The sequence below is a fragment of the Neofelis nebulosa genome, chromosome 5, assembly GCF_028018385.1.
Source record: "Neofelis nebulosa isolate mNeoNeb1 chromosome 5, mNeoNeb1.pri, whole genome shotgun sequence".
Lineage (NCBI taxonomy): Eukaryota > Metazoa > Chordata > Mammalia > Carnivora > Felidae > Neofelis > Neofelis nebulosa.
In genome coordinates this window covers 14,302,246-14,320,649 of record NC_080786.1, presented here as the reverse complement: position 1 = coordinate 14,320,649, position 18,404 = coordinate 14,302,246, and the positions used below count along the sequence as shown (strand labels likewise).

Genomic DNA, 18,404 nt, shown 5'->3' with positions numbered 1-18,404 from the left:
ACCAGTGAACCCATCTGGGCTTGGTGTTTTTGTTTTGTAAGGTTATTATATTGATTCAATGTTATAAAAAGATATAGGCTTCTTAGATTGTTTATTCTTGTGTGACTTTTGACAGATTACATCTTTTAAAGAATTGGTCCATTTCATCTAGGTATCAGATTTGCGGGCATAGAGTTATTGACAGCATTTCCTTTTATTATCCTTTTAATATCTTCACATCTGTAATGATGCCCTCTCTTTAATTTTTGATGTTAGTAATTTATGTTTTCTGTCCTTTTTTTCTAGTTAGCCTGGCTAGTGTCTTATTTTTATTAATCTTTTCAAAGAAACAGCTTTTTGTTTTATTTCCTCAATTGATTTCCTGTTTTCAATCTCATTGGTTTCTGCCCTAATTTTTATTTTTTGTGCATACTTCATATTTTAACTTGCTTTTCTTTTTCTAGTTTCCTAAGATGGAAGCTTAGTTTATTGATTTTGGGTCTTTGTTTTTTCATAATATACACATTTTAATGCTGTAAATTCCTCTCTAAATACTGCTTTTACTGCATCTTACAAATTTTCATAAACTTTATTTTCATTTTCATTTAGTCCAAAGTATTTTAAAATTTCTCTTAAGATTTGTTTTTTGACCCATATGTTATTTAGAAATGTGTTGTTTAATCTCCAAGTATTTAGAGGGTTTTATAGTTATCTTTCTGGGGTTTTTTTGTTTGTTTGTTTGTTTTGTTTTGTTTTGTTATCTAGTTTAATTCCACTGTGGTCTGAGAGCAGACTATTGTATGATATCTGTTTTCAAAAGTGAGTTAGGGAGTATTTTATGGCCCAAAACATAGTCAATCTTGGTGAATGTTCCAAGTGAGCATGAGAAGAATGTGTATTCTGCTACTGAGGTTGTAGTCTGTAGGTGTAGATTATATTCAGTCAATTGATGGTGTTGAGTTCAAAGTACAATAGTTTCCTCTTATATGCAGTTTCACTTTCTACAGTTTTAGTTATCCGTGGTCAGCTGTGGCCTAGAAGCAGGTGATCCTCCTTTGATGTTTCATCAGAAGGTCAGTAGTAGCGTAACAGTATGTCACAATGCCTCTGTCATTCACCTCACTTCATCTCATCATGCAGGCATTTTATCTCATATAACAAGAAGGATGAGTACATTACAATAAGAGATTTTGAGAGACCACATTCACATAATTTTTATCAGTGCATATGGTTATAATTATTCTATTGTATTAAGATCTCTTACCCTGCCTAACTTATAAATTAAACTGTATCAGGACTATGTATATATAGGAAAAAATCAGTATATATAGGTTTTATTACTACTATCCATGGTTTCAGGTGTCTACTGGGGGTCTTGGAACATATCCTCTACAGATAAAGGGGAACTACTGTATGTCCTGACTGATTTCCTGCCTTTTCTGATAAAGTCTCTAATTATCATAATGGGTCTATGTATTTTCCTTGAGTTCTATCAATTTTTGTGTTACATGCTTTGACACTGTTGTTAGCCACATTTATATTAATAATCATTATGTCTTCTTGGAGTAGTAACCACTGTATTATTAATTAATATTCTCTTTATCCCTGATAACTTTCCTTGCTCTGAAGCATTCTCTGTCTGAAATTAATATAGCTTTCTTTTAATTAGTGTTAACATGCTATATCTCTATTTTTCTACTTTTAACCTCTGTGTGTCTTTGTAGTTAAAGTGAGTTTTTTTGTAGACAGCATATAGTTGATCCACTCTAACAGTCTTTGTTTTTTAATTGGTATAATTAGACACTGAAATTTAAAATAGTTATTGATATAGTTGAATTAATAGCTACCATATGTGTTACTGTTTTCCATTTGTTTTTCTTTGCTCCTATTTTTTCTTTCACTCTTTTTCTGCCTTTTGTAGTTTAACTGAACATTTTATATAATTCTGTTTTCTTTCTTAGCATATCAATTATGCTTTCTTTTTAAGTTTCTTTAAGAAAAAAAACTTTTTAAGGAGATGGTTTTCCTAAATTGAACATATTGTTGCTGTTATTACTATTTTGAACACATTGTTTTCAGTTAAAGAATAAGAAAATTAAAAGTTTATATTTTACCTTCACTTAGTCATTCCCTGATGCTGTTCCTTTCTTTATGTAGATACAAGTTTCTACTCTACATCATTTTCCTCTCTCTTTTAACATTTCTTGTAAGGTAAATCTACTGGTAACAAATTCCCTCAATTTTTCTTTGCCTGACAAAATATATATGCCTTTATTTTTGAAGGATAATTTCACAGGGTACTGAATTCTAATTTGGTGGGTTTTTCTCTCACAACACTAAGTATTTCACTCATTCTCCTCTTGTTCTCACAAGTTCTGAGGAGAATTGGATGAAATTCTATCTGCTCCTTTACAGATAAGGCACACCACCCTCCCCCAGGCTTCTTTCAATAATTTTCCTTTATCTTTGCTTACCGCTTACCTTTGGCATTTATACTGCTTGTTCTCTGAGCTTCCTGGATCATTATTCGGTATCTGACGTTAAATCGGGGGAAATTCTCAGTCATTATTGCTTCCAATATTTCTTCTGTTCCTTTCTCTTTCTTTTCTGTCTGGTATTCCCATTACACATATATTATACTTTTGTGGTTTTCCCATTGATCTTGGATATTCTGTTCTTTTGTTTTCCAATCTTTTTTCTCTTTGCTTTCAGTTTTAGAAGTTTCTATTAATATATCCTCAAGCTCACAGATTCTTTCCTCAACTGTGTCCAATCTAGTGATATAAAACCTGTCAAAGGTATTCTGCATTTCTGTTACAGCATTTTTAATCCCCAGCACCTCTTTTTTATTATTTCTTAGAATTTCCATGTCTCTACTTACAATACCCACTTGTTCTTGAATGTTGCCTACTTCTAACGCTAAAGCCCTTACTGTATTAAGCATACTTGTTTTAAATTCACAATCTGATCATTCCAACATCTCTGACATACATGGGTCTGCTTTTGATACTTGCTCTGTCACTTCAGACTGTTTTTTGCTTTTCGTATGCTTTGTATTTTTTGTGGAAAGACAAACATGATGTACCAGTTAATGGAAACTGTGGTAGCGAGACCTTTAGCAGTGTAGTGGTAAGGCATGTGGGACTAGGGAAGGCATTCTATATTTGTTTGTTTGTTTGTTTGTTTGTTTTGAGAGAGAGAGAGAGAGAGTGCTAGTGTGGGGCGGGGGGGCAGAGAGAGAGAGAGAGGGAGAGAGAGAATCCCAAGCAGGCTCTGCACTGTCAGTACAGAGCTTGACACAGAGCTCAATCTCATGAACCATTAGACCATGACCTGAGCCAAGATCAAGAGTTGAATCCTAACCAACTGAGTCACCCAGATGCTCCAAGCATTCTATAGTTCTATGATTAGGTCTTAGTCCTGGGCTTTGAACTGTACAAGTGCTTCCCATTTTTTTTCACCCCCTTACATGGTACATAATGGATAGAGGGGATCCCGAGTTGGTATTTCCCTTCCCTTGCGTGGAAAACCATAGAATGCTTGATTTGGGTATTTCCCTCCCCCACTAATTGGTCAGGCTCAGAGAAAACCAGAATAGGTTAAGCTCTGGTAAAATAGTTTCTCTTCAAAGCAAACGGCTAAGAACTGAATGCTCTGGCATATTTCAAAATGGTTACTTTTTTCTTCCCACTGAGGAAGTGCAAAGGTGTTTTTCTCCAGTCTTTATTATGAGAGCCCGATATAGCTCCTGGAGGTAAATGCATAAAAGTGTGCCTCCCTCCTGCATGACTGGGTCCCCCAAGAATTTTTCTCTCTCAGGCTTGTTCACATTGAGGCTCCAGCAATTCATCAATTACAGTTCATGTGTTCCTACCCCAGCACTAGTTCCTGTGGAGGTTTCTGCTCCATTAAGTTGTGATTCTTTGTATTCACCTGTCTCTCCAAATTTGGGGGCCGCGGTTTGCCCTGTGACCTCATTTCTCTAAGGGATCTAAGAAGAGTTATTGATTTTCAATTTGTTCAGCTTTTTACCTGTTGTGAGGATGGAGTGTGACTTCTAAGCTCTTTACATGCCAGATCGGAAACTGGAATATCCTCTACCTTTTTAAGAACATGCTTTCAGCTGTCACCTTTAAAGAAGCATATACTAACAGATTTTCTGAGGCCATCAATGGATAAGCTTTAAAAAATATTTTTTTTAAAAAAGAAGCCACTGATTTATGTTAATATTTGTACTCCTTTCTAATACGGTTGTAAATAAAAAAAAATTTAACATCTGTTATGAGTCATGAGGCATAACCACCTCTACTGATTCGGAACATTTTCATTTTCTACCTGCAGCTCCTCTTTTGCACTTTAAAACGATGATATGGATGTAGCCCAGAAGAGGAGTGAAGGCCCTTTTAATTATCCAAATCTACATTTCCTGTTAACTGCTTTTCACTCTGTGTGAGGGTCCCTACATGCAGAGATTTCTGAAGGGAGGAAATTAAACCTTTCTCACTAGGGAAAATTCAGCTCTTAGAAAGTGTTTAATGTTGCTGAAGTTGAACACGGACCTACTGTTATTAATAGGAAAATTGCTAATGATTGTAATGTTTTTCAGCATTACATCAGACTTGCCCTTTGGCAAATCCCTTTGAAAATCAGAGTGGCTGTTGTTACCCCCGAAACACTTCTATATTGCACTGGGAGATGGTTGTGCAACGTTTCAACATAAAAAGTTCCTTGAACAACAGTTTGGATATTTCTGTTCCAAATGTGTCTCCCTACTGGAAATTTTACATAAGAATGATGTATATTTTGAGGAGAAAAATAACAAAATTGTATTCTTTTTTCACTAACTGGAAAAAAGACCAGTATATGACCAGGGTCCATTGGATCAATTTTAGTTTTGAGTTTCTTTTATGTGCATTTTCAACTGCATGTACAGATTGATATTTCATCATGAGTTTCATTGTTATTAGAGGTCTTCAAAAGAAGAAAGAGAAAAAAATTTTAGATACAACAAAATTTATTCTATCTTGTAATTATCATCAGGGCTCTTTTGTAAATCTGAAATGCATTATGGAATTTTACTAATCTTTGCTATTTTATCATTACTCATCAGTTTATTCCCAACTATGTTAAAAAGACTAAAACAATTATTTAAATGGTAGAATGATGGAATCACTTAACAAGATGATACAACAGTGACATGTATAATCACTAACCTATTTTTCCTAGTATTGCAAGGGTTAAGATCTCTCTGTATGTGTCTCTGTCTCTCTCTCTCTCTCACACACATGCACCCATACCCCAGAATGTCTTTATTAGCTAATTGTAAAAGAACATTGTTAATAATCTATTATCTACCACACATTGTTTTAGGAGTTTTATTTACATAAATTCTGTTACTTGAATCTTACAATATACCAATAAGGTAATAATTATTACTCCTGGTTTATCAATAAAGAAACTAAGGGTCTGAGAACATATATGGTGTTTTATATCTTACATTGTCTAGTATAGTCACTTACACCATGTAAATGTTCTATGTATTTTAACTCGTAAGTTATATTAATTTGTTCAGGTAAAATGTGTATTTCAGATCCATGTGAGATTTTGAATAAGATACATGTACATTTATTAATTATAAAAAAAATTGAGCACCTACTGCATACAAAACTTGGCCCCTGACTTTAAGGCACATTCTAGTCTTGTAGGGTGCTTTGACCGTATATAGAAGTAACCATAAGACAAGGAAGAAAGTTCTGTGTCCTGTCATGACTGTGGTTTTGCAACAAAGGTGGTTATTTCTCCTAGTTGGAAGAATTTTCTGTGACAGTGGATGGTCTTATACATTCATCAGTGGGGAGAAAAAGGGTATTCCAGAAGAAGGGATTATTTCAAGCACACAGCTGAACATAGGAAAGAGGACAGTTTACATGTGGCCAACTAATTATAGGCATAAATATAATAACCTGCTTCTCTGGATTTGTATGCTTTATGCCAATAATTTTTTACTGCAAAATTTGCTTTTAGATAGGCAGCATTTATTTACTGTCACATCCATGGATATTTATTCTCTTTGTTTGTTTTAAGTTTTCATTGTGAATTATAGTCCTACATTGATAAATTAAATTTTTGGGTATTTTTTAATGTTAAATGTAACCCTAAAACCTTATTATTAATGTCCATAATTCTCTTCATTTTTCATTACCACAATATTAAGGTTAATAAAACGTATGTGTGAATAAAAATTTATGTACAACTCATTTCGTTGGAATTCTACATTGAACCCATAAAAAATACAATTTCTTAATTATTATTGCCAATAAGTTTTACTAATTCACACGCACAGTTTTACATATATCAAAATTATATCTTAACATAGTTTTCTACGTGCTATTTGTTTATCATCCTCCTTGCTGAGTGTTGCTTAAGGGTCCCGCATGGAAGCTGCAGACATAAAGATTAAACACTTGCAGTCAGATGGGTCTTGCCCCACTGCATGGCCTCAGGCAGGGTACTTAGCCTTAACTTTCTTAGCTGGGAAATGGACTACATACTTTTTTGCAAGTTTATCATGAGGTTTAAATAAGAGATTGTCTATGTAAGGCCTTTATCCATGTCTGGCATAGAGTAGATGTGCAAGTGGAGATAGCTGGGATTTCATTCCAGGTCCTGTATACTCCAGAGCACATTAGCTGACCAGAACCTGGAATAAGATACACTAGTTGCTAACTTGGAAACATCCAGCCAACCAATTAGATTTTTTTTTTTTTTCCTGTGAACCAGCTATTTATTTTAGAGAAGGTGGTCAAAGAAGTCTATTCTGAAGGAGTGATGTTCGAGCAAAGACCTGAATACATTTCTTATTAAATACAGTTTCTTACATGCCATGTTGAAATGCTTGGATTTTATAAGTGTGATTAGAAGCCAATGAGAGTTTTAGGGGCACCTGGGTGGTTCAGTCAGTTAAGCATCTGACTTTGGCTCAGGTCATGATCTTGCTGTTCACAAGTTTGAGCCCTGCATCTGATTCTGTGCTGACAGTTCAGAGCCTGGAACATGCTTTGGATTTTGTGTCTTCCTCTCTCTCTGCACCTCCCCTGCTTGCTCTCTCTCTCTCTCTCTCTCTCCCTCAAAAATAAGTAAACACAGGGGCGCCTGGGTGGCGCAGTCGGTTAAGCGTCCGACTTCAGCCAGGTCACGATCTCGCGGTCTGTGAGTTCGAGCCCCGCGTCAGGCTCTGGGCTGATGGCTCGGAGCCTGGAGCCTGTTTCCGATTCTGTGTCTCCCTCTCTCTCTGCCCCTCCCCCGTTCATGCTCTGTCTCTCTCTGTCCCAAAAATAAATAAAAAACGTTGAAAAAAAAATTAAAAAAAAAAATAAGTAAACACAACAGGCAACTGGGTGGCTCAGTCAGCCGCCAACCAATTAGATTTAAGGGAGGAGGCTTGTCAAATAACTATGCGGATCCCTGATATTATTACCTTTGGATTATTTTGTTATACTCAACTTGGAGAAGTTGAGTTTAATAGCATTATGATTAAAAAATCATTGAAAACACATATCACAGCATGAGAAAGTAGAAAATTCTAACTGTATAATGTTGCATTTATTTGAACAGGAGTGTAGGCACTTTTTTTGAAACAGCCATACTTTATTATCTTACAGATAAATCCAAAGCAGATGGCAAAGTTGCTGTGGTAGCCAAGAAAAGGGTAAGATCATGTTTCATTATATAAAATATGCAGACTTCAAATTCCATTTGATTAAAGCTATTTTTAAAAGAAAATTGAATTAATATTTAAAAGCAAAATGACATATAATCAGTATTTTCTTCTAAATGTTAGTTGAGTGCATTTTTCCTTTTTTAGGTTAACACTAGGAATTTAATTTTTATGATTACTTACATCAGTGTTACAGACTTATGAGGAATTAGAATGATAGCAATATTTAAAGTTAACAAGTAAGTAATTGCTTTTATTTATATTTCACATACAGGGGTTCCTGGGTGGCTCAGTCAGTTAAGTGTCTGACTTCAGCTCAGGTCATGATCTCACGGTTTGTGGGTTTGCACCCCACGTCAGGCTCTGTGCTGACAGCTCACAGCCTGGAGCCTGCTTTGGGTTCTGTGTCTCCCTTTCTTTCTGCTTCTCCCCCACTCATGCTCTGTCTCTCTCTGTCTTTCAAAAATAAATAAACATTAAAAAAAATGTTTTTAAAAGTTGTATTTCACAAACATACTCTCCTATACTAAAATATTTTTTGTATACCATGTTATTGGAATGTGTGCAATCTCGTGGACGATTTAAATAATTAAAATTCACAGCTTAATATGGACTTTACCTTGAAGTTGAGAACAGTATCAGCCATTTGTATAAATCTAAACATAGAATCTTTGAATAAATTTTTTTTTTATTTTTTAATGTTTACTTTTGAGAGAGAGAGAGAGAGAGATGGAGAGAGAGAGATGGAGTGCAAGCAGAGGAGGGGCAGAGAGAGAAACGGAGACACAGAATCTGAAGCAGGCTCTAGGGTCTGAGTTGTCTGCACAGAGCCCAAGGCAGGGCTGGAACTCACGAACTGTGAGATCATGACCTGAGCCGAAGTTGGACGCTTAACCAACTGAACCACCCTGGCACCCCTAAAGTTTGTGAAGTCAAGAGCATTTTAAAAGAATTCTAACACATCAATTTGTATATGCAGGAAGATGTTTAACTCTACCTATTGTCAAAACTTGATTGGGATAGGATGAACCTTTGACATTCTCCTCAAGTGACAGTATTCTTAACAGGACACTACTGAAAAAAGAGAAAGAGCCAATTCTTAAAACAAATTCTTTTAGACAAATAATATATTGGTGTCATAAAAAGAACTGTGATTGAAAGAAAAGCCTATCCCTGTAGTATTTCCTGTGTTGAATGGTGGTGTTGGTGCAGGGTGGACCCAGGAAAGGTTGAGTGTAACCTGGAAGAACAGAAAAGATGTTGGACACAAACCTATAGATGAACAGGCAAGGAAGTAAGTGTTGTTTTTATATTCCGAGTATGTATATAGGTCATGGGCCTTTTTTAAAATCAACTCTTCTGCTTTTTGACTTGTAAAAGTAGTCTGTACTTTTCACTGGCTAAATAATGTTGCTGCACCTTTGCAGAGAGGAAGTCAATATCATAGAAGACAAGGTTGCCTTTTAAAAAAGAAAGAAGGGGTGCCTGGGTGGCTCAGTCGGTTGAGCGTCCAACTCTTGATTTTGACGCAGGACGATCTCAGTTTGTGGAATTGAGCCCTACGTTGAGCTCTGTGCTGACAACACAGAGTCTACTTGGGATTCTCTCTCTCCCTTTCTCTCAGCCCCTCCCCTGCCTGCACGGGAGTGCGCTCTCTCTCTCTCTCTCTCTCTCTCTCTCTCTAAGTAAATACATAAGCGTTTAAAAACAAACGAGGAAATAGGACTTGTGTGTATGTCTGAAGATTTAGACAGGAATTTTTGAGATAGGATTGTTAATGTGGGTAGAATTGTTTATTTTAGTCTCAGCTAAAGGATATTTAGAATAAAAAATGATAAGGATAATAACTAACATTTTTATATACTGTTTTATTTTTACCAGTGATTCTCAGTGAAAGCTATACTACTGTCTTTAGGACAGTGCTATTTAAAGTGTGGTCCATGGACCAGAGCTGGTCTGCAAACTATTTATTATTGGTCTGCAATGAGATAAAAGCCAAAAATGAGAGGAACCATTTAGAAACTTGTATTGTAATTCCACAGGGTCATTTTTTCTGTTGAATGTAATGATAAAATAGAACTTACATTTTATATTTGTTTTCTATTTCACTTTTTTCCTAGTAACTTGTTTCTGTTTTTAATTTTGTATAGAAGTATAGATCTTAGGCAAATTAGGGACAAAACGTCCTTTAACACAGATAATTTGAGAGACATCTCCCTATGAGATATGTTAGGAATTTGTAGAAGTGTCTTGGGTTATAGTAATTTGGGGAATACAGGGCATTTTGTTGGCCAAAGGTTAAGGAAACTAGATATCTTGCAATGCATGGAACAGAACTATTTCACAAAAACTGTCTAACATTTGGCATGATTTTTTAATGTGCTGCTAGACTCAGCAAACTACAGAGATACAATTGACCCTTGAACAACAGAGGTTTGGGGCACTGACCACTATAGTCAGAAACCCATGTATAACTTCTGACTCCCCCAAAACTTAACTACTAATAGCTATTGTCAACTGAAGGCCTTACTAAAAACGTAAATAATCGATTAATACAGATTTCTGTATGTTATATGTAATATATACTATATTTTTACAATACATTAAGCTAGAGAAAACAAAATGTTAAAATCATAAGGAAGAGAATCTACATTTACAATACTGTATTGTTAAGAAACTGCATGCAAGTGCAGGCTTTTTATGGAGTGGAATAAACACATTGTTCTTGAAATTATTGAATAATTTACTTATTTTCTATTCAACATATTGTAATGTATTTAAGTATATATTTAGCTGTAAGAATAGAAGTGCAGTTACTGAGAAATCATGGAAAACATTTATAAATCTGTAATAGGAAATTTGAGATGATTTTTAGCAGTCTTAAAATCAAACATTACTAAACACAGATAAATGAAATGTATTGATCTGTTTGTATTTCAAAAAAATAAACATTTAGAAATATTTCATAGTATTGCTACCCTTTCCGTTTGTAAACACTTTACAATAGTGATAAGAAATCTATGTTTAAATATTTACATATTGAGATTATTTGGGAAGAAGGCATAGCAGACATTATCATCATCATCTTACAAAGGAGATCATTTATAGTTAGAGAAGTTAAGGAATTTGCCATACACCCACAGTGCTCCTTAGATAATTTTACTTAATCTTAGTTTTTCTTAGTTCTTATTAAAGTTTAGCAAGCTAGTCCTATTAGAGTTTGAGTGTTAATTTCAACTAATATGGTAGCTTTTATTTTTTTATATATTTGGATCTATGGATATCGAAGACAGTATTTTTTTTAAAGATAGAACTGTTTTGGGGCACCTGGGTGGCTCAGTCGGTTAAGCAACTGACTTCGGCTCAGGTCATGATCTCGCAATTCGTGGGTTGGAGCCCTGCGTCAGGCTCTGTGCTGACAGCTCAGAGCCTGGAGCCTGCTTCAGATTCTGTATCTCCTTCTCTCTGCCCCTCCCCTGCTCGTGCTCTGTCTTTTCTCTCAAAATTAAATAAATAAAAATTTAAAAAAATAACAATATGATGTGTTAAGTGCCTACAAAGGCCAGGGATACACATACGTTACTTCATTTGATTCAACAACAATTATGTGAGGTAATCATTGTTGTCTGTGGTTAATGAATAAAGAAAATAGGCATAGGGATGTTCACCACTGCAAAAACTACATTACAAAGATGAATGATAAAAACAAGTAAGGTAGTTTTCTGTACAGCCCCTTACCCTGGGTTGCAAGTCTTAATAGTCTATTTTCTTTATTTATATAAACAGAGGTATATATGTACATGTATAAATGCTTTGTGATTGTCTTGTTTTTACAACAATGAGATCTTATTATATATATTATTCTACAGATTTAACTACTTAAGCAGATACAGATCTGTTTTTAGCCTTCTACATAGCATACCATAACAGATATATCAGTTTTAATCAGTGAGTTCTATATTGATGAATGTTTGGGAGTTTTTCAAGTTGCTGTTGTGGTTTGATACTGCTACATGCAATGCTTTAATAAACATCTTTATGTATATATTTTAAAATACTGATGCCATTATTTTTATAGGATAAATTCCCCAAATGGGCTTGATAGATTAAAGCTAACCACAGTGTCACTTGCCTCCCTTGAATCATGAAATGACCTTGAGGAATAAGTTGTCAAAGTTAGGTGTTGGCCTGTGCTGAGTTGTAGAGGCAGTCTTTACAACCTGTTTGAACCAAGGTATAAGAATGTTCCCACCTTGAATACTGTTCCTAAGTGCCTATTAGGAAAGTGCTTCTTGGGTAAGTATGAGAGCTCTATCTGCAAGCCTCTGCCATTCCCATAGGCCCCTTCTTTTAGCTCTTCAGCCACATGTTAAGATAGAGGTGAGTAGTAAAGGTGCCCCATCTTTTCACCTGACCACTGCTCTGCCCAATGGCAGCAGTCTGAATGAAAAAGAATTAGAGTAAGTCTCACCTACCTCTGAGTTCCGCTTGCAAAAAAAAAAAAAAAAAAAAAAAAAGAAGGGGAAGATTTGGATTTTCTCCTAAGTCCCTTCCTGCTCTAATATTCCATGAAATATTTATAACAGCTCAGTAAATACTTTCAGAATGTCAAAGGACTTGTGCAGACCAGAGTAAATATCTGGGTCACTTGGCCCAAGAAATAAAGAAATAAAAGAATAAAAACAGTAGTGTATGGGGAAGATGGGTGGAGTAGCTGATGGTGTTGCCTGTTACAGTTCTGCGAGATGTTTGAATATAAAAAACAAAGATTCAGGAAACAGTATATTGCGGTAGAAGGAGTAGGAACTTATGAATGAACCAGATCTGCTTTCAAGGGCTAGTTCTGCTACTGAGTTGTGTGACCTTAGGCAAGTTAACATCTTTGTGCCTCATTGGATTAATCTCTGATTTGGGAACAATAAGAATTACCTTGTATGGTTGTTATAAAGATTAACATGAAAAGCAATTAAAACAGCATAGAGTTTACTACATTTTAGTAGGTACTTGTTTAATAAATGCCTAGTACTTCTCTAATTTCTTCTTAGAAATAGGAAGGATTTAAGAATATTTAAAATTTTCAGACTTATAATAACATCATAGTCTATTAGATAGTTAAGATTATGTAAAAGTCTTTTTTTTAAAGGAAGTCCAACATTTTAATCATAATATAATTTTTTTCGAAGTAATATAATAACATTGTATTTGGAGAACAGAATTTTTAAATCATCCAAAATCCATCCCCTCAATTATAATTTTTAATTAATTTTATGCATTTGTTTACAGTTATTTCTATATGCATATGTTTATTTGCATGGCTTTAATCATTGAGTAATGTACCATTATTGTTTTCATTTATGCATTACATCACAAATCTTTTTCATGTTGTTTTACCATTCTTATTACTTTTAAGAGGTTTTTTGTTTTGTTTTGTTTTGTTTTTAATTAGAGAAGTAGCATTGTGAAAAAACAAAAAATAGGGGCACCTGGGTGGCTTAGTCACTTAAGCGTCCGACTTCAGCTCAGGTCATGATCTTATGTTTCATAGTTTCAAGCCCTGCTTCAGATTCTGTGTCTCCCTTTCTCTATGTCGCTCCCCCACTCAAGCGCTGTCTCTCTCTCAAAAATAAATAAGTATTTAAAAAAAATTTTTAAACACAAAAAATAGGTATAAACCCTTTCCCAGCTATAATTTCAATTTTAAAAGAAAAGCAACTGTTAATAGTTTTATATACTTTATGCATGTATAGATATATGTATCATGTGCACAAATAAATGCTTATGAATAAATAAAATATGTATATGTATACATATATGTACTTTATTAACATAAATGAATTAAACTTTTTTCATTCAATAATATATTGTGGGGGCGCCTGGGGGGCTCCGTCGGTTAAGTGTCCAACTTTGGCTCAGGTCAGGATCTCACAGTTCATGGGTTAGAGCTCTGCTCTGGGCTCTGTGCTGACATCTCAGAGCCTGGAGCCTGCTTTGGATTCTGCGTCTCCCTCTCTCTCTGCCCCTCCCCTGCTCACACTCTGTCTCCCTGTCTCAAAAATAAATAAATATTAAAAAAAATAATAATAATAATATATTTTGGACATCTTTTCAAGTCAGAGATTTACCAGGTCTTACCCAGTAGCATAGCATATAATTTTATGGAAATGTCTTCATGTAGAACACTCTCTTGGACATTTAGGTTGATTCTGAATTAGTAAAATTATAAATAAAAATGCAGCAACATCATTATATACAAACCTCTTTAAATGTTTCTGTAAGTATTCCTACACTAAAAATTTCTAGAAGAGGGCTTGCTGGTTCAAAGAGTAGGCACATTTTAAATTTTGCCAATTGTTAAACATCTCCCATCCAAAATATTCCCCAACATTATTTTACCAATTACTGTCCTGTTATTAGTGTAAGAGAATATCGAGACCGCTTTAACATGCCAACTCTAGCCATTAACAGTCTTTTTTCTTTATAATTTGTTTTATTGTATTTTTATTATAAACTTACGTAATACATACTAGGGAAAAAATACCAAGGAATACAAAAGTGTTTAAAGTGGAAAGGATAAGTCATTTTCTTCCCGCTTGTTACTTCACCTCTAACGTTTCAGGATTTCAAAATCTGGAAATAAGCATCCTTGTCCATTTTTGCACATTTGTGCACAAATTTCAGCAGAATAATTCCTGTAAGTGAAATTGCTCGGGTAAATGATGTGGGTGTTTAAAATCTGGTTATATATAAGGAAAGATTGAAATATTGTTACATATTGAAGGAAACAAAAGGCTGTAACAATCAAACGTAATGTGTGATCCTAGTTGGATCCTGAAACAAAAAAAAGGACATCAGTGGAAAAACTGATGAAATTTGAATTATATCTTTATTTAGTTAAGAATTTTATAGCAATGTTAATTTTTTGTTTTGATAATTGTACTATGATGTGTGTAATGTTAACAACATTAGGGGAAGCAGGGTGAAGGATATATGGGAACTCTTTTGAGCTAATATGCAATTTTCTGCAATTCTAAAATTATTTCCAAATAAAAGTTAAAAATTCTAGTAAAGTACTGTCAAATTCTTTTCAAAACAGCTATATCTGAATATTCTTACCAATGCTTTTCTCACTCTCTTGCCAGCTTTAGATATCACCAATCTTTACATATTTGCCAATATTTAAAAGGTGAAAAACATGGCATTGTTACTTTCATTTGCTGTTACTTATTTTTTTTATTTTAATGAAGTTGAGCATTGTTTAATGTACTTATTGGACATTATATTTCTTCTGAAAACTGCCTATTTATACTCCCGCCCGTTTCTTCCATAGGCTGGCCTCTCTCTCTCTCTCTCTCTCTCTCTCTCTCTCTCTCGATTTGTAGGTGCTCTCTTTAGTTATTGATCCTTAATACTTTGTTAATATGCTGCAAACATTTTTTCAGTTTTCCTTTTAAGTTTTTTTCTAGTTCTCTTGCTGTGCTTATATATAGTAAAACTTTTTCTTTTAGGACTTTAGAGCTTTTGTGACATGATTTAAAAGACTGCCCTTTATTAAAATATGTTATGATTCATTTCATCTTTCTCCTATTGCAGTTGGTCACACTTTGATGCAAATCTCTGTGAATATTGCTTGCTTTCCCACCACATGTTTTGTTTCCTTCTGATAATTCCCAGTAGAAGGATCCCTAGGACAATAAAGAGGAACATGTCAGGTTGTTCAGTCTCACCAGCAGTGCATGCAAACGCCACAGTCATTGACAGGTGTTACTACATAAAGATTTTGTTGCCAGGTTACATCATACTTTATTCTTTTAATTTGCATTTCTTTGACTTGAGGTAAATTGTGTCTGAGTTCTTAATATTTTCTTACAAATTTATATGAACATTTTATTTATTTTTTATTTTTTAATTTTTTAAAATGTTTTTATTTATTTTTGAGACAGAGAGAGACAGAGCATGAGCAGGGGAGGGGAAGAGAGAGAGGGAGACACAGAATCCGAAGCAGGCTCCAGGCTCCGAGCTGTCAGCACAGAGCCTGACGCGGGGCTCGAACTCACGGACTGTGAGATCATGACCTGAGCTGAAGTCAGACACTTAACCGACTGAGCCACCCAGGCCCCCCTAGATGAACATTTTATATACTAGTAATGAAAATATTAATTTTTTGTCATAGTTTCAATATATGCTTGCTTTTCTGTCATTTTTTTCCTGGAAATACAGAAGTATTTGTATGTGGTGTGCTCACATCTACATTTCTGAGATTTTTTATTTATTACTTAGCATAGACTTCATAGATACTAATGCAGTAGAGTGAGTAAGGAAGAGGACATCTAGAGGTAGACTGTCAAGGTATCCTGGCTCGGTCACCTTCTAGCAGTGTGGTCTTAAGTTAGCTGCTTACCTCTAAGCTCTCAGTCTCCTCCTGGTAAGTGGGAAGAATGGAAGTATTGCAAAGTAAGACTGCTCTGACAATTTGTGTAAAGCGCAAAGCACAGTGGTATGTCCTTTATGCATTTCATAGCTTTATGCATTTTCCTATTATTATGGGAATATGGATTTATTTTTATATGAGGTATGAGAATAGGGTGTAAAAGTTTTACACAACTTGCTAATGATGGGGTTCAGGACATGCTACCCCCAAATATGGCATCTTGGTATATTGAGTATTTCAAGCAGAAGGAATTTGTGAAATGGCAGGTGCAGGAAGGATTTTCTGACTTTCCCTGGAGCAGGTTATAAGAGCCTCATGTGAGATGTCATCCCTAGACTGGAAGAAAAGGAGCATTCTTGCCTCTGAAGACAAAGGGAGCCCAAGAGGAATCTGAGGGAATAGGCCTTACTGCTTCCCACAGTTTACTGCAATTAGCTCCTACCCTTTCCTGTCCTGTCACATATTCCCACGACCTTCCACTCTTCAAGCGTAGCATAAAAACTCTCAGGTTTAACTGCTTCTTTGGGTCTTCATGTTCTTAATGAAGGCTCCTAGGTCACATAAAACTTAAATTAGATAAATCCGTATGCTTTTCTCTTGTTAATCTATTTTTTGGTTACAGGGGCCCCAACCGAGAACTTAGAAAGATAGAGGAAAAAGACATTTTTCCTCCCCTATACTACTAGTTATTCCAGTACCATTCATTGAATTTTTTTAAGTTTATTTATTTTGAGGGAGACAGAGACAGTATGTGTGGGGAAGGGATAGAGAGAGAGGGAGAGAGAGAATCCCAAGAAGGCTCCATAATGTCATCGCAGGGCCTGACACATGGCTTGAACTCATGAAACCATGAGATCATGTACTGAGCCAAAACCAGGAGTCGGATGCTTAACCTGAGCCACCCAGGTGTCCCTCCGATACCATTTATTGACTAACAAGTAATCTTTCCCTTCTTTACTGTTTTGAATCTTCTTTACAGTGTATAATATATCTTCTTCATAAAGTAACACATGACATTTAACATGTCAAAATACCTATTTCTGTATCTATTCATCTATCTGGTCTCTGTATTTTAAGTTTATTTATTTAGTTTTGAGAGAGAGAGAGAGAGAGAGAGAGAGAGAGAGAGAGAGAGAGGGAGAGAGGGAGAGAACATGCACACACCAGCACAGGCAGGGAAGGGGCAGAGAGAGAGGAAGAGAGAGCATCCCAAGCAGGCTCTGCATTGTCAGCACAGAGCCCAAGGCAGGGTTTGAAATCACCAGCCGTGAGATCATGACCTGAGCCATGATCAAGAGTCAAATCCTCAACCAACTGAGCCACCCAGGCGCCCCAATCTATCTGGTCTTAAAACAGATTTCAAATTGCTTTAATTATTGTTAATCTTTAATGTGTGAATTCGTGATCCTTCATGACTGTAATTTTTCAAAAATTGTTTTCCTGGTTTTTGTCTGTTTACTTTTTCAGATTGTATTGTGTCTGTGTATACGTGTGTGTATGTATGTATGTACATGTTTTCTGTATATTATGATGTTTTGCCATTTAAAAAAACCTTTCTAATGGGCGAAGGACTGCCCCTTTTAGGTAGCAAAGGGTACATCTTTCATAGGCAAACCAACCAGTCCCAAACCCATATCCCTCAACCACCTTCTTACCAAACTCTGAAACATGAAGCCATTATTTCCATTGCCCTAAATCATCCCAGAATCAAGTACCAGGCAACTGGAGACCATTCCCATAGGCCAGAGCCCTCCAGAATTATTCAAACTAGCCAATCCTGAACAGTTCACCCTACCCTATCTTGCCTTTCCTTTAGCAGCCCCAATAAAGGCACAATAAAGGCTTCAACTACACACAAATGAACTTTAGAGTTATTTAGTGAAGTCCCGAGAAAAATTCTGTTGAGATGATGATTGGCATTGTAGAAAATCTCTGTATTAATTTAGGGAAAAAGTACATGTTTATAATACTAAATAAACACATGCAGAAACATAACTGTCTGTCTATTCATTTCTCTTTAGTTTTTTTTTTTAGTGTAAAATTTTATATATTTCTAATTAAGGCTATCTCAGATATTGTTACTAATTGGAAAAGGATCTCTTTGTCATTTGGCTTTCTAATTTGGCTTATATACAGAGATTATAATGTGCATGTATGGGTATCTTTTTGTCCTAACACTTTGCTTTTATTAATGCCAAGACTTTAACTTGTAACACTTTGAAAGACAAAATTAATGATCACTCTCTTGATTTATACATTTCTGTATGAGGAAATTAGGCT

General features: G+C 35.2%; 1 protein-coding gene across 1 annotated transcript in view; it reads left to right on the top strand.

Moving 5' to 3' along the window:
- Window positions 1–18,404, top strand: part of ZCWPW2 (zinc finger CW-type and PWWP domain containing 2) — an 89,009-nt gene that overhangs the window by 36,316 nt on the left and 34,289 nt on the right. Inside the window, 1 exon segment of the mRNA XM_058729661.1 lies at window positions 7,641–7,687. Coding sequence (XP_058585644.1) covers window positions 7,641–7,687 — 47 coding nt within the window.